This window comes from Chelonoidis abingdonii, chromosome 24 (assembly GCF_003597395.2).
Source record: "Chelonoidis abingdonii isolate Lonesome George chromosome 24, CheloAbing_2.0, whole genome shotgun sequence".
Lineage (NCBI taxonomy): Eukaryota > Metazoa > Chordata > Testudines > Testudinidae > Chelonoidis > Chelonoidis abingdonii.
The window spans coordinates 26122984-26140379 of record NC_133792.1 but is presented as its reverse complement, the minus strand read 5'-3'; the positions used below and the strand labels follow the sequence as shown (position 1 = coordinate 26140379).

The 17396-nt window shown below is 41.6% G+C and overlaps 1 protein-coding gene across 4 annotated transcripts in view; it reads right to left on the bottom strand.

The window, feature by feature from the left end:
• RALGPS1 (Ral GEF with PH domain and SH3 binding motif 1) overlaps nucleotides 1-17396 on the bottom strand; it is a 360828-nt gene that overhangs the window by 286537 nt on the left and 56895 nt on the right. For 3 of the 4 annotated variants that reach the window (XM_075060470.1, XM_075060469.1, XM_075060471.1), the window contains exons 5-7: nucleotides 11741-11824; nucleotides 6222-6311; nucleotides 2096-2188 (exon numbers count right to left, since the gene is read on the bottom strand). In XM_075060470.1, coding sequence (XP_074916571.1) covers nucleotides 2096-2188; nucleotides 6222-6311; nucleotides 11741-11824 — 267 coding nt within the window. The remainder of the gene's footprint in view (nucleotides 1-2095; nucleotides 2189-6221; nucleotides 6312-11740; nucleotides 11825-17396) is intronic. The other variant, XM_075060472.1, reaches the window with a different exon arrangement.

Sequence of the window (17396 nt, the reverse complement as noted above, 5' to 3'; positions counted from 1 at the left end):
CCATTTCTGGGTGCCACACTCCAGGAAAGATGTGGACAAACTGGAGAAAGTCCAGAGAAGAGCAACAAAAACAACTGAAGGTCTAGAAAACATGACCTATGAGGGAAGATTGAAAAAACTGGGTTTGTTTAGTCTGAAGAAGAAAAGACCAAGAAGGAACATAACAGCTTTCAAGTATATAAAAGGTTGTTACAAGGAGGAGGGAGAAAAAAATGTTGTTCTTCACCTGAGGACAGGACAAAAAGCAATGGGCTTAAATTGCAGAAAGGGAGATTTAGGTTGGATATTAGGAGAAACTTCTTAACTATCAGGGTGGTTAAGCACTGGAATAAATTGCCTAGGGAGGTTGTGGAATCTCCATCGTTGGAAATTTTTAAGAGCAGGTTAGACAAACACCTGTCAGGGGTGGCCTAGATAATACTTAGTCCTGCCATGAGTGCAAGGGATCAGACTAGATGACTTCTCGAGGTCCCTTACAGTCCTATGATTCTACGATTCTATGGTATTGGTCCATTAATGAATAGAAATGGTAGTATCATCAACAATAACGCAGAAGAGGCAGAAATGTTCAATAAATATTTCTGTTTTGTATTTGGGAAAAATAGATGATGCAGCCTCATCAGATGGTGACACTACTTTTTCCACTGCACTAGTGTTTCTGGATAAAAGCCACTAAATTTAAACATTTTCAAATCAGCAGGTCCCAATAACCTGCATCCAACAGTTTTAAATGAGCTGGCTGAGGAGCCAGTTTTTATCCAGAACTGAGGGACAGTCTCAAAAGTGGGGGACTGTCTGTGAATGCTTGATCTATTCTATGTCAGAGGGTATGATGGAAAACTGTTCAAAAGGCAACAGGTAACTTGTCTTAGAAAAGGGAATTTATCTAATGTAGAACTGTAAAGGCTGATATTGCATCTTCATGTTTTTTCCTATATAACATGTATGTGTTTGCTTTCCCTTGCTATTCCATCTTCGAATCTGTGACTGTTTACAAAAACACACCAAAGAAACCCAGTTTGTTTACTTTTACCCCAAACAAACAGTCTCTGTTGTACAAACTGTGTGGAGTGCACATGCCAAAGTGAACTGGTAAGTGGAGGCAGGTTTCATATCTTCGAGGGTGATGAATCCAAGAGGGGAAAAGTTTGAGTGTCTGATAGTTGAGAACTTGGTTTAGACAGATTTGGGAAGACTCAAGATTGGAAGCGCTCTGGGGTCAACCCTGCAAGGAATAAGTAAGCTGATGGAAGTCAGGGTCAGACATTTATGCTTGTGGGCTGGCTACCATTGATAAAGCTCTGAGCCATAGCTGCATACCATGAAGGCACCAAAAGTTATAGGGTAGGCAGTGAGAAGCCCTTACTGGCCTGGGTGCTCCCCAAAATATCACAGTAAGTCATGTGTGTATAAGATGGAACTAGAGGGGAGGTATCTTTTCATAAAGATTTTCAGCACCAGAAACAGTTTGGATTATAGCATATGTTGTGTGTACACAGACACACAGACACACACACACACACCCCCCTCTCTGAAGGGAAAGCCTGACTTGCCTAAAGTACGGAAAGAACAAAGTCCTGCTTGATATCTTGATAGAACTGCTTGCCTAAGAAAGCTTTTTTTATTACATTATTATTTGTACTGCAATAATATGTAGAGGCCCCAACCAGGAATAAAGGACTATCATGCTGGATGCTGTACAGGCACATAGTAAAAAACCAAGTCATTGCCTCAAAGAGTTCACAGTCTAGCTTATTACAAGGCACAACAGATGAATGCGACAAAAACATCAGGGAAAGGAAATAACAATAAAGCAAATAAGTTAAGTTTATCCTTTAAACGTGTAACTCAATGGTTTGTACTAAATGCCATTAAACAATATAGATTTCTTGTTCATAAACAGATGGTTTCAAGTTGATGCCAAATTAGACTAATTTGATAACACATACACAAAATCATTTCTAAAAGTAAATTACTTTCCTTCCTTCAGCCAGCTCTAACTCAGAAATCCAGTAACGTTTAGACAACAAAACACAGGATTATTATATACCATAACAGAAGGGAAAAGATTTGAAATAAAGAGAAGTTAACTTACAGCCCAAGTTTTCGTCAGCCTGAAAATAGGTGCACTTTGCAATGCTGATACCACAGCCATGAGGGAATGTAGATTGTTCAGTTCTAGAAGTTTCTGAAAACACCAAATTAATCAATCGTTTCTCATAGCTGTTTAGAGCCATCACACCGAATATAACCAAACTAGAGATGCAATTCTTCAAAACAAAAGCAAGGGGTACTAAATGGAGTCTAATTTGGGAAATTCTATTAATCTGGGTGACATTTTACACCTTTAAAATGTTGCATATATTCCAAGCTTGCCTTGAACTCACTGCAAAGTGAAAGCTCACTTAGATGTACCTCCTATGTTCATGAAACTAATTTGGGTTTTGCAAGGTTCTCTCTTTGGGAGTGGAAAAGATTAAATAATTTTTAAGCGTAACTCTGGTACTATTGTTGAAAACAAGTTCTAACAATAGGATACTATGGTTCTGGAAACATATATGTTTAACTGGGCCAAAAGATTCAACTTTGGCCTCCAACGGTTACCGAAGATGTAGAATGAAGGTGTCAAGAATTAATAAAGTGACGTTTTGTTAAAATGATGTTGTAATCTCTTTTTAAAAAGACAATACTTCCCTTCTTTCCCAACATGTTTAAAAATCCAGCCTGTGGTCACAATCATTCCCAACAGATTCCTTGCTATAAAAATCACCAAAACAACTGAGAACATCTGACCATAAGACTGGCCATACTGGGTCAACCCAATGGTCCATCTAGTATCCTGTCGTCTGAGAGTGGCCAGTGCCGGAAACTTCAGAGGGTATGAACAGAACAGGGCAATTATCAAGTGATCCATTCCCTATCATCCAGTCCCAGCTTCTGGCAGTCAGAGGTTTAGGAACATCCAGAGCATGGGGTTGTGTCCTTGACCATCTTGTCTAATAGCCACTTATGGATCTATCCTACATGAACTTATCTAATCCTACTTCAACCCAGTTATAATTTTGGCCTTCACAACATTTTGGCAACAAGTTCCACAGTTTGACTGTGTTGCATGAAGGAGCAGAAGCAACACTGTGTTACATAAAAAAAGGTTTCCTACAACACAGTGCCTGCAGCAAAGAAAAATGGGAAATACTTTCACATAACTCATTTGTAAAAAGATTTTAAGAGGCTGTACATTCATTCTTACTTCCAGTATTAGCTGTGGATAACAGTACTTAAGGTGTTAAAAAACTAAGTAATATCCATTTGTTTCACAAGTCAGGTATGAGAAAGAGTTATTTTATATACAACTCCTAATATATATGGGTAGTGCACTAAAATAATATTACAGCAGCCAGGCCATCATCACATAATTACAAAAATGCAGGGAGGGAAAGGAGACTGTCGCTCCTCCCCGCTAGACTGGAAGCTGAGGTGCGGTGGCGGGGAGGGGCGCCGACAGAGAAGGACACAGGAAACCAAGGGACACAAACTCCAGCACAAGATAGTAGAACTGACTCCTCTAGCTGCACTGGGGAGGAAAAAAACTGAACTAACATGAGGGGGTGCAAAGCAGTGAGGGAGACAAATAAAAAGGGGAAGGAAATCACAAGCACTAGAGAAAAGGGCGCAGGCAAACAGGGCCAAATGGGAGGGGTGAACAGCAGGTGACAGGAAAAAAGGGAGGGGTGGGGTACACAATAGGAGTTGTGAGGGGAAAGTACACTACTGGAGAGTTGTGCAGTGCAGATGCTGACAAGCACCAGGAAGGGAAATCCTACAGGCACAGAGGCGAAGGGCAGGGGAAACCCTACCCAACAGGGTGAACAGCCCTTCCGGGCCCTGGAGGTCTGAGGGAAGAGATCTTGCCAGAGGGGAGAGACTGAACTGGGTGCCAGGTTTGTGGCCATGACGCCTGGAGAGGCTACCAGAGACTAAGAGGCTTCCCTCTCCCTCCCCCATCAGGGAAGCCGGGAGGAACCCTGCTCAGGCAAGGTACGGACAGCAAGCCCAGGGATGTGGGGAAATTCTGAGGTAGAGGGGAATACCCTGGCCCACCGCTACATGGAAGCGTGGAACCCACCGAGGTAGAGAAGGAGCTCTGTCACACAGACAAAAACCATCATGCTTCTGTCTGAAAACCAAAATGCTTCATTTCTGAAATGCTACCAGTGTGCCTCAGGGAAGTTGTAACACATATGCCTAGTCATAAGGTACACGACTCACTGCTGTGCTGGTGCCTCCTCCTGGTCACTCTGGGGATTAGTTCTCAAGGCTGACACCCCTATCCGCGGCTTGCATGCTGTCATTCTGACTCTAGTCTGCAGCTCCACTTGCTCCAGTACTTGCAGCATCCTTTTCTTGACTTAGCCCTCCAGCTAGGTCACTCAGTGTTCCCCCTTCAGAAGTTCAGTCCTAGGCAGTCTCAGGGACGGCTCTAGGCATTTTGCCTCCCCAAGCACCACAGGTAGGCTGCCTTTGACGGCTTGCCTGCGGGAGTCCCAGGTCCCGCAAATTCAGTGGCAGCCTGCAAGAGGTCCACGAAAGCCGTAGGAACAGCAGACCCTCCGCAGGCATGCCGCTGAAGGCAACCTGCCTGCCTGCCACCCTTGTGGTGACCGGCAGAGCGCCCCCCTCGGCTTGCCGCCCCAAGGACACGCTTGGCGTGCTGGTGCCTGGAGCCACCCCTGGGCAGTCTGCACCAGTACTACTCCCTCACTGGCTGGTAGGGGAACACAGGCCCGCCCTCTTGTCCAGGTTCCAGTCCAGAGACCCTCATCTGAGCAATTCTGAGTTTCCTCTTTCTGTCCTCATTGCTCCTCCCCTGGACTGATTTCTATGACACCTGGTTCCACTTCTCTCTCTCAGTGTACCAGCTTCATGAACCCTCCTCCTTCTTCCCAGGGAGTGACAGCTGCCTGCCTTCCTGCAGCCTTTCCCAGCTGCCTCCAAACACTCCTCCCTTTTCCCAGGGAGAGACTGGCCTTTCTCAGCAGCCCAGTCTCTAGCCTGTTACCTGGTTTTATAGGCCTTGCATGTTCCTGCACAAGCGAGCCTCTTTCCAACTAGCTGCCTCCAGCCTAAAGCAGCCTAATTAGCTGACTGGATTCACCTGGCCCAGCCCAGCTCTTGCAGGCCTAGTGTGTGGAACTCACCCCACCACATGCCTAATGCTCCAATTGTCCTTTGTGACCTGAATCCCTAGTAGGACTACATCTTCCCATGATGCACAGCTCCCCTCACCAAGGGCTTTGTCTACATGGGAAGTTATGGCACAGGAAGCCAGGATATGAATCTAGAGCACACCTGCTTGCCACCCAATTGAGTCCATGTGGACACTGCTACAGTGCAGTGCAGTGAAAGTCCTGGAGCATGGCTTGGTTTACTACTACCTGAAAGCGTATTAAGTCAAACTGCACTCCAGAACTTTCAATGTGCAGTAACAGTATGCACACAGCCCATAACTGAGCAGCAAGCTGGTGCTTTGCAGATTCACATCTGGATTATTGGACAGTAACCTGCACGCAGACAAGTCCCAAAAGGTGACATTGCGGTGCATCACAAAAACTGTAGTCTAACTGGTGAGCCCCACCTATAGAAGAGAATTGGAGGATCAGGCCTTAGAACTCCAGCTTCATTAGGCTCTATGACAGAGAGTGTCAAAATAGAAATATTCTGGTTTTTAGCCAAAATATTTTGGCTTTCAATTTTTTGCCAATAATTCTAAATTTTCTGTGGAAAATGTTGATGAAAACAATTTTTTGGTGAAAATTTTCTGTGGGGAAATAATTTTTTTTTCCCAACCAGCTCCAGTGCTAGCAACAAAAATTTGTTTTGGTAATTATGTTGCCCATGGCTCCACTGCAGCTCAACAGCATAATAGCAGCAAGATGAATCACCTTTAAACTTGTAAAAAGGCTAAACTAGAATATTTATACCACAAGCCAGTTAAAAGGTTCACTGCCCATTGTACATAGCTATGTATGAGGAGATCAGCCTGTGGTGGTCACATTGTGCGTCACAATGACCAAGTACTTAGTGGGATAGCAGGAGCTGTGCTATAAAGAATTTTATTCTTCAGCGGTCTAAAGAAACAGTTGATATGAGGAGTGGATAAACAGACCCAAAAAAAAAGATTATTTTGAAGACTAATAATAATAGTAAAAATGCACACTTACCTTAGCTATTTTCACAAAATGGCTCAATATTTCTGCCCTTATTTTTAAGGTCTGTGCTGTTAAAATTTCTCGTACAACCCAGAAACTGACCTATAAAGAAACATATACATCTGAATTTAACACAAAAAAACCCCCACCTTTATTATATTAAACATCTACAAACTGTCTTGATTCACTAAAGAAAATGCAGATTAGGAGCAGGAAAGATATGAATCTTGTAAGAAAGATGGTGTATTAAACAAACCTTAGTAAGCAACTGCTGAACTGATTACCCATACCACCTTTCTTTAATTTCAATGACTTAACTAAACAAAAAGACTTGAAAGATTCATTTAGATTTATAAAGTTTAATTAAATATACTTAACAGAAGGGCCGGCTTTAGGAAGTGCGGGGCCTAATTCGAACAGTTTCGACGGGGCCTCGGCAGGGATGACTATTAAAAAAAAAAAAAAAATGTAAAAAACTACGTGGGGCTTGTACTTACTGGGCGGTGCTCTGAATCTTCAGCAGCACTTCAGCGGTGGGTCCCTCACTTGCTCCGGGTGTGTTCAGTGGCACTGAAGGACCTGCTGCCAAAGACCCAGAGCAAGCGAAGGACCCACCACCAAAGTGCCGCCAAAGATCTGGAGCGCCACCAGGTGAGTAAAAATTAAAAAGGCGCCTCTAGCCAGGGAAGAGATTCTCACTGGGTCCAGGGCCCAATTCGGGGGAATTGGTGGAACTGGCCTAAAGCCAGCCCTGCTTAGCAGCCACAACTGATAGACAGGATATAAAACAACAAAAACAGTAGTGCACTAGGAATGGCTAACAAACTAGAAAACTGGTCAATATAATCATTCAGATTTTCAGAATCAAATCATACAACCACTACAGAAAATAACACCTATATTCAATCACTACCTAGGAAAGGTGACTTTATTTAGATTTTTGATGATGAGTCCCTCCGAACAGGAACTTACTTGTGCCAACTGATTTTATCAACCCTGCTGTGGGTAACACAACAGAGGAAAAAGAAAAAACATAAGCAAAATGTAAAATGAAAACTCCCCTCCAATACAAAATTAAAGTGCAAGACAATTTGGTTGATTAAATGCATACCAGTTCACCCTGGTCTCCTTTCCGGTGGATCTATAGTAGTCAGTCCTTTTAACCTACTTCCCCACACTCCTCTACAATGAACTATATTTATGAGAGACTATACCAGGGTGGCCAACCTGAGCCTGAGAAGGAGCCAGAATTTACCAATGTATATTGCCAAAGAGCCACAATAATACATTAGCAGCCCCACATCAGCTCCCTGCCCCCTGCTCCCAGTGCCTCCCGCCCACCAGCAGCTCTGCTAATCAGCACTTCCCCATCCCTCCCCGCAACTCCTGATCAGCTGTTTTGTGGCATGCAGGAGCCTCAGAGTAGGGTGGGGAGAAGGGGAGGAGCAAGGGTATGGCAGGCTCAGGGGACGGGGTGGAAAGGGGTGGAGTGGGGGCAGGGTCTGTGGCAGAGCCAGGGTTGAGCACCACCTGGCACATTGGAAAGTTGGTGCCTACAGCTCCAGCCCCCGAGTCGGTGACTACACAAGGAGCCGCATATTAACTTCTGAAGAGCCGTATGTGGCTCTAGAGCCCCAGGTTGGCCACCCCGGGACTATACAGACTGAGTGGGGATCCAGTGGATATACTGTACTTAGATTTTCAGAAAGCCTTTGACAAGGTCCATCACCAAAGGGTCTTACACAAACTAAGCTGCCACAGGATAAGAGGGAAGGTCCTCCCATGGAGTGGTAACTGGTTAAAAGATAGGAAACAAAGGGTAGATATAAACGGTCCGTTTTCAGAATGGAGAGGGGTAAATAGTGGTGTCCCCCAAAATCTGTTCTGGGACCTTATAGTCTAACAGACGTATTGGAGCATGAGCTTTTGTGGGTGAATACCCACTTCGTCGGATGCATGTAGTAAATTGGGGGGGAAAGGATAGCTCAGTGGCTTGAGCACTGGCCTGCTAAACCCAGAGTTGTAAGTTCAATCCTTGAGGGGGCCATCTAGCGATCTGGGGCAAAAATCAGTACTTGGTCCTGCTAGTGAAGGCAGCGGGCTGGACTCAATGACCTTTCAGGTCCCTTCCAGTTCTGGGAGATGAGTATATCCCCAATTATTACTATTACATCCGACGAAGTGGGCATTCACCCACGAAAGCTCACGCTCCAATATGTCTGTTAGTCTATAAGGTGCCACAGGACTCTTTGCTGCTTTTACCTGAGGAAAGGGGTGATGTTGTTATCTAATAATAATCATATGTGATGCTGTATGAAAAGGAAAACGGCTCTTTACATCATTGTTGCTACCACTCTTATGCAATTGCAACAAATCTTGTACAAAGTATGTCATGTGAGGTATCAATGGAAAAGTTACAGATTGCTTAGTACGATAATCCTCTTAATATGCATGTATCCTCTTTGTATCTGAAGTTATGAATATTGCTATGTATTTCTATCTCAAATACATGTTATGATTCCTGGGTGACACCATCCCAGGTAGATTTACATCAGGATTAGACAGTTAAGAGTTGATGGCCCACTAAGGACACTCAACTCTCACAATGGACCATTGAAGAGACTAAACACACTCAATGTGCCACTGACTCATTGTGGCATGTAAGCACATGTGATGAGGACGTGACCTAAGATTCCATCTTTTGCCATAAATTTTCCATGCACTCGGCCGAACATATAAAAGGGAGACTGTTCTGTCATATCATTTTCTTTGTCTTCATTTCTGCTTCTCATCTCTGGACTGTAATTTTCTAAGGAAGCTTTGAATAAGAATCTGAATGACCCCCAACCTGCTTGGGTAAAAATGAACTACCAGATTTAACATCACTGCTATGGATGCTGACCTGAAAACTCTAAAAATCAATTATAATGTATACGATTCCTTAACTATTTAATAACTCTCTTCTTTTTATATCATTAAACCTTTAGTTATTAGTTACTAAGGATTGGCTACAACTTTGACTTTTGGGTAAGATCTGAGTTATCTCATGACTTGGGGAAGTGGCTGATCCTTTGGGATTGGAAGAACCTTACAAATGATTCATCTGGTCTTCAGTAACCTCTCATAATAAAGAGCAGGTGTCTGGGTGGCAAGAAGGACTGGATTGACTCAGGGAGACTGTGTTTAGCTTCTTGTTAACCAGTGTGGTAATATAGAAGCCTATTTTGTTACCAGTTTGGTGAATCTAAAGTTACAATAATCACCAGTTTGGGGTGTGCCTGCCCTATCTTTATCAGTCTGTCCTGAGTCTGGGATTCTTAGCCGTGTCCCACATTAGGCAATAGTCAGACTATGCTCTTCTGAACATTTTATTTATTTTAATCTTTAGATGTTCACAGGACTTTTAGGCTGCCTAAGGTAGACTAGGGAAAGCAGATATCAACCAGTTAGGAAGAGTTGGCCATTCTGTATCTGACAATGGAAAGGAAGCATGAATCATCTCTCTGCTTTTGGAGTGGATGGATTTTTAGCTCCACATTCCTACTTTCACAAGGGATGGATTAGTAAAAGCACTGATTAACAGAGTTACTGTCTTTGATACAGAATATAAAAGTGGATGTTTGCAAGTTCAGAAAAGGAACTATGTTAAAGTGCATAGTTTATCTTGAAAACTTTTGCCTTCTGCTCTTTTTTTCAGAACAAAACTGGTGAGAAAACTTTAAATGCAAAAACTTATTAACCGCTCTGTTTCACTGTTAATATTTTTTATGCCTTAAAGTCACTTCAATCTATTTACATCTAGGGTTTCTTATTTGAATATTACTCCTTGACAGTAAGGGCTTGTCTTCACGCAACAGTTAGCTGAAGTTAGTACACTTGAGCTGCTCCACTCAAGTTAGCCTAGCTCCAATGAGAGCAGGGTGAGAGCAACAAGATTAGGAAATAACCACTTACACAGAGTGATTTGTTTAGTAGCATACACTGATTGGATATGCAGCTGATGAGTTGTAATTCGAGCTGCTGCATCCCTACAGCAACATTCCAACAATTAAATCGCCACCCCCTCTGTCCTTACAGACTGAAAAACCAAGTGATCTAGCCACTAGGTTGCCCAGTCACATAAGATCCTATCACAGATTATAATCAAGTCATCCCTTAAACCTCTCTTTGTTAAATTAAACAGATTAAGCTTCTTCTGTTTATCGCTATGTAGAGAGTGAACAATGCTCCCACTCCTACACAGTTTAGCTTACTGGTGCAGCAAGGTCAGAATATGAGGAAACTGCTGCTGCCTGTGCTCACCTATTCGGGATAAACAGAGATCATCAACCTCTATGATGGTCAGCTTAGCAGCTTTCCACAAGAATTAAATTTATTAAAATTTAGGGGAAAGATGAAAGATTACCCATGTAAATTTAAGAGCCATAGATACTTATGAAGTGTAGCTACTAGAATGGTCTAGTGGGAGAATGTTTTCATTTGGGAAGAGCCCTTGCCTCACAGCTGAGAAGAGGCAGGAAGCCGACTCCTATACCCAAAATGGCAGCTAATTTTTGACTGAGTCACAGAATTTAGCTAGCATCAAGACTTGCATATTTTCTTTATGCACCCAAGGGATTTCCTCTGCCATATTTGAAACATACACTAAAACATGTGGTTGACTATCCCCTCATCCAGATGCCTGTGCACAATGACAAACTGCACAACTACTCCTGAGTGCGCTCTAAGCACAGTTTCAGGGTTATTGTTACTCAGAATGCCCCTAAAATTAGCATATACATGATTTGTTACGTAGGATTTTTCCTTCTTAAATTACAAGAGTGTTATAAGGATAAGCTACGCTTTGTATTGCAACTTGAGTGGAAAAAATTTTAACTTGTTTATTTATTATTAGATACAAGGTGAATACATGCACGTGTCTACATAACAGACTCAAACAAATCAGTGTTCGCAAACTGACTCTGTTTTTGTGTTCAGAACCCCAGAAAATCTCAGGCTCTAGAAGAAACCTTGTTTGAGAGCAGGTTATTGAACTGGATTATAAACAAATACTCTATCAGAAAGAAAAAAAAATATTCCCTTGACATTTAGCAATTTGTTTTCACATCTGTTATTAAATAAATAAAATCCTCCATCAGAAAAGAGCAAACAAAATAAACAAACAAGCCCAAATCCAACACCACCAATCCATTATTATTCTTCATGTCCACTGAGTATCATGTAATAATACTCATCTTAAAATGACCCTATTTTATATCCATCCTTTGCAGCATTTAAATGTAGCTCTAATCTGAAAAATTACAAATCAGTTAAAATCAACACATTTGCTACACCCACAATGATCTCCTTTTGAGCCAACAACTCTCAAGAAAATAAAAATCTAATTCTTTTATGATTACTAATCCATCAAAGCACTGTTTTAATAGGATTCAGATGTGGTACATTCATGTATATCAGTGAAGTAACAAATTTGATCCTGGTTAAATTCAGGTGGGCAGTGTTAATTCTGTAAATCTAAATAGATTATTTACCTGATTAAACCTCCTTGTAAAGGCAACAATATTAGCAGCAAGGATGTGTTTTTCTTTCTTATTCCATCCACAGCTGGCTAGTTCCTAGAAAATACACCAAAATACTGTTTCACTATTTATATCTTTTTAAAAGAGAGATAAACAGTCTTTGTTTTATTTTTAATGTTGAAATATTGTCTTTGAGTTCCCATGTAGGGAAACAAAACTTAACTGAAATACCATTAGAGGGAAGCATAGAAATGGACACATAAAAGTAATATCTACCGTAGGCATTTCTAAAACATCAATCACTGCAGTTATAAATCAAGTATCAGGAGGTAGCCGTGTTAGTCTGTATCCACAAAATCAACGAGGAGTCTAGCGACACCTTAAAGACTAACAGATTTACTTGGGCATAAGCTTTATGTCTCTTTATGTGGCAGTATATTTATGCTTGTATCTATAATTTTCACTCCATGCATCTGAAGAAGTGTTTTTTTACCCACAAAAGCTTATGCTCAATAAATCTGTTAGCCTTTAAGGTGCCACCGGACTCCTCATTGTTTTTGCAGTTATAAAGGCCCTAATTCCATGACAACTTCTCTATAAAACTTTGCTCTCTCCTCTATACTTGTGTATTTGCTGTGATACACTTTTCCAGGAGTGGGAAAAACAGACACATACAAGACAAATGGACCTCATCACTGAAGTATCTAAGGTCTCAGCTCTACACTGAGCACTTCGCCTTCACAGACTCTAATTCAAATGAGGCTCACACTGCTCCAGGCCTGGAAGAGTTCAATGCAGGACAGGTGACTAAGAGCTTTACTCACACCTTACTATCTTATTCCATGCAAAGCTTTAGTATTAAGGCAATGTTAAGACTGAAGGGAAAAAAAAAAATCAAACACTTAAGTGTCTGAAGCCAGAATTAAGTTAGTGCAGACTCAAGGTGTAAAGCTCAGCAACTCTGCAGTCTGTGCTTATAACTTATCTAACCCTTCTCAATATTATAGCTTGTCAATTAATACAATTTATAATAAAACTAATTACAAATACTACATATAATAAATAACATTTATTTTCTAGATTTGGCATGATTTTTAAATCTCATGAGATCTACAAAACAAGTCAAATTTGAATAAAACCGTTCAGCAAAATTAGTTATGAACATTTAAAGAGATGGAGTTGGATCACAGTTGAAATGGTCTCAATTCATAGATCATACCAGTTTGAAACAAATCCTCATTTAAAATTGCGTTGTGATTGATAATCCTGAGTTTGAACCATCAGAAATTAGCCACTCTTGACCAAAGCCTTGCAAGTAGCCAGAAAATATATTAAAGACTAGAACTTAAAATTTTATATCAATTGAACAGTTGGCTAATAACTATTTAACTACTTAGTTTTAAATTCATCTCCATTAAATAGAATTTACAATAATACTTTCTAAGTACCAGTCATTACCGTTCACTATCATTAGGCTAGGACATTTTCTGGAGAGATATCCCAAAAAATGCTACCCTTCTGATTCTCTGTGTAGCATGTGCTAAAATACTATCATACTTTTATGTTGGACCTTTATCGTTAAGCACTTAATTACACAGAGAGAGTATTAAGGAACTTCAGCTGCCTCTGGGACGAAAGGCCATAGCCAAAAAGTGCACAAGATGGAGGGAGGAAGGAATTTCCTTTTTTAACAGTAACTTGGGCAAACCTTACTCCTACAAAATGCATCATGGGCTTTTCAACATAAATACATCCACAGCCAAGAGTAATCCTATTTTTAAGGTTCCACACACTGAATTGCACGGAGCTCAGTTATCTTGACAATGAAGGTCTGATCTGCCTACATGGAACCTAATGATTCAGACACTAAATATTTTAAACATAATGTTTAGTAAATTATACTACAATTGGAAAAGTGCAGAAAAGGGCAACAAAAATGATTAGGGGGATGAGGCAGCTTCCATATTTGGAGAGATTAAAAAGTATATGAAACTGTTCAAGAAAAGACACAACTGAGTGGTGCTATGAAAATCATGAATGGTATGGAGAAAGTGTTACTTATCCCCTCACACATCACATGAACTAGGGGTCATCTGCTGAAATTAATAGGCAGCAGGTTTAAAAAACAAACAAAGGGAAGTACTTCTTCACACAATGCACAGTCAAACTGTGTAACTTGTGGTCATAGGATGTTGTGAAGTCCAAAAGTATAACTGGGATCAAAAAGAACTAAATAAGTTCATGGAGGATAGGTCGACCAATGGCTATTAGCCAAGATTGGGCAGGGGGAGACAACCCCATGCTCTGGGTATCCCCTAAACCTCCAGCTGCCTGAAGCTGGGACTGGATGACAGGAAATGGATCATATGATAATTGCACTGTTGTGTTCATTCCCTCTGAAGCACGTGGCACCAGCCACACTCAGGCAGGATACTGGCTAGATGGACCTTTGATCTGAATCTGTATGGTCATTCTTATCTCTTAAATATTTCTAACCTTTCACTCAGCCCATACACACAAGCAGCACTCAACTGTTGCCAGGGGGCTGTGTGGTCAGTAGTAGAACTAGGATTCCAACTGTGATGTTTTTTTCTTTCTGCTCCTCCAAATAGCACAGGGCGCCTAATAATATTTATGCAGCTAAGATAAGGGAAGAGAACACCTAGAGAACCACTTACAAGATAACAATGGACAAGATAAATCAGGAAAACAGGTAAAGAATTGGTGAACATGGAACATGTGTGGAGAGAGCATGCTGTACAGAGATTGGTTCCTACAAAGTAACCAAGCCAACCCTAAAATGTGTAATACACTGTACAGTAAATGCAATTAGATGTGTAACTGTATATAACGGGAGAGGGTTTCTGTGTAACTTGGATATATAATATACCCTGAATCTACACCCTGCATTTAAGTCTGATCAACTCAGTGTAGCATTGCTGTATGCCAGCAAAAGATACCTGAGCGATAAAGAGTTAATGTGGGCCTAAGGGGCCAATTAGGGTACCAGACTGCACGTGGAGGGAAATGAACAAGAGGCTCAGCTGCGTTCAAGCAGGATGGATTACAAAGCCAGGAAGTTTGCAGCAGAAGGGGGCTGCAGGAGAGAGTTTGCAGTCAACTCCAGGGAGCAGAGGGGAGGTGAAAACCCAGGAGGAAGAGAAAGCCCCACGTTTCTAGCCCTAGTAAAGGGTAAATCCCAGAGAAGTTGTGGGGAAAGGAAGCCTGAAAGCACTAAGCAATAAGCAGCCCAGGGAAACAGCAGTAAGTGGTAGGACTGTACTGACCTTGGTTGCTTGTTATAGGGTCCCTGGGCTGGAACCCAGTTCAGAGTGCAGGCCTGATTCCCCTACCAGCCACTGGAAAGTGGCACAAGAGCATTGGAGACACCAACCAGACAGCTTAGCGAGTTTGTTCCCTAAGTCTGGGAGTGGCCCCCAAGAAAGCGCTGTCTCCTGCATGGACGAGCTTTACCCCTTGCAGTAGACAATTCTACTGTGTCAAAGTGAAAATGTCAAATGTGGTCTTTGTGCCAGAGCTTCAGCTAACCTTTTATTTCGGGGAGGGATAGCTCAGTGGTTTGAGCCTTGGCCCTCTAAATCCAGGGCTGTGAGTTCAATCCTTGAGGGGACCACTTAGCAATCTGGGGCAAAATCAGTACTTAGTCCTGCTAGTGAAGGCAAGGGGCTGGACTCAATGACCTTTCAGGGGCCCTTCCAGTTCTATGAGATAATATATACGGAGATATACCTTTATTTTATTTTATATTTAAGTATCCCAGGCCCTGACCACTAAATGCCTTAAGACAAGAAAAGCAAAGCTGAATATGATACAATATTGTATGGGAAGTATGACAGGGTGTACCTGGCCTTTACGGTTCTCTACAGGAGGGCCCACATTCCTACTACACCCTGCCTCAGGAAAGGAGCAGCAAAAGTGAGTCCTCCAGGCCTGCTTAGAGAGGCCTCACAGAAGCAGCCAATGAGAGCCCAGTAGGTTCAGATAAAAGGAGCTGTAGACTCAAGCAGGTCAGTTCCTGGCTGGGACCAGAGGAGCAAATAAGGGTGCTCCTTTCTGCCTGAGAACTACAACCCTATGGTAAGGAGTGAAGATAAAGAGGCAAAGCAGGAAGAGCTCCAGGGAAGCAGAAGCAATGAATTAAAGAGAATGGTACATGGCCACTGAAGCAACGAATCAAAGAGAATGGTACGTGGCTGCTATTTATAGGGTTCCTGAGCTGAAATCCAGAGTAATGGGTGGGCCCAGGTTCCACCACTGGCCAATAGTAAAATTGTGTAAGAAGGGGACAAGGCTCATTTTGAAGCTCGAGCAAAGGGCTGAATTTAAAAGGCCCAGAGCTGGGGCTGAAGACCCTGGTGAGGGCAGGCAGACAGTCTTTTTTGGACTCTTTGCTACCCTGAAAGCAGTTAATTTTGAATGTGTGATGAGGCCAGAGGGCCAAGCCACTGAAGACCTGCCAAGCTAAGTTGACAACCTACAGAAGACTCCATGAGCGGGGAAAAGGACTGCAGTATCACACCCAGACATTAAGTGATGCTTAAGAGGTATCACCCCATTACAGAAAGACAATGTCAGAAGCAGAGGACAAGTTTGATGCATTTGCCGTAACTTGTATCACTGGCGAGGCATACTGTTGTATTTGTTATGATTTCCTGAGGGCTGATAATATATCTAGGAAAGAATGAAAGTCATTCACATAGGATTGGACTAATTTGGAAAGCAGTGACTGAGAAAAGGAATTGGAGGTCACAGTGGATAAAAAACTCAACTTGAACTCCTGGTGCAATGTGCCAGCTAACTGAACAAATGATCCTTATTTGTATAAAAAGGGAAATATCAAGTAGGAGTAGGGAGGTTTTATTACTGTATAACTGTACATTGCACGGTATATACCTTAGTAGATCTCATCCTCATTTAGTTTTTATTCACAAATTGGAAGAGGAAAAACAAGTTTTCCTTGCTTTTTCAACTCCCAGTTGGTTTCTTAACTTTGAATGAACAAGTCATTGAGCTGAACTAGTTGAATAAACTGAAATGAAGGAAAGATTCTCTCTACTGGCAAAAGGCTGTCAAAGGCTGGTTTAGTCTCTAAACAAATTCTGGTTCCAGTGCTTAGCCAGTGACTTCCATCAGTTCAATGGTTTAACTTTCTTTAAAACTTTGGCAACAAAAATGTACCACTTATTTTTTTTAATTTAGAAGAATTTGTTATAGAAAGTTTAGGCCTGTAATGTAGCTTGTCACAATTTAAAGCTACATTTTAAATAAAAATGCATTTAATTTAAATTAAAATCTGATTTAAATAAAAAAATTAATTGTTTTTATTGACTCTGTTTCTGTAATACCTTTGTTACTCCACTGACTAGAACAAACCAAAACATGGTTTTGCAAAATCTCATTGGCTACTTCTGTGACTCTGGCAAGTGACCCCCCCCCTTACTTTTTTTCCCAAGAAAACTATTTTTTCTTGCTTTGTTCACTTAGGAGCAGTACACAAACTCATCTACAAAAAAAGCCCACACCTGACTACTGGAATAAGTATTAAGTCGTATACCATCAGAACCTAGGCAAGTGCTAATAATGGAAAAGAACAAAAATCCATCCCAATTTCACTGCGGTTTCTACCTACATCATTTTTGCTGTAGTA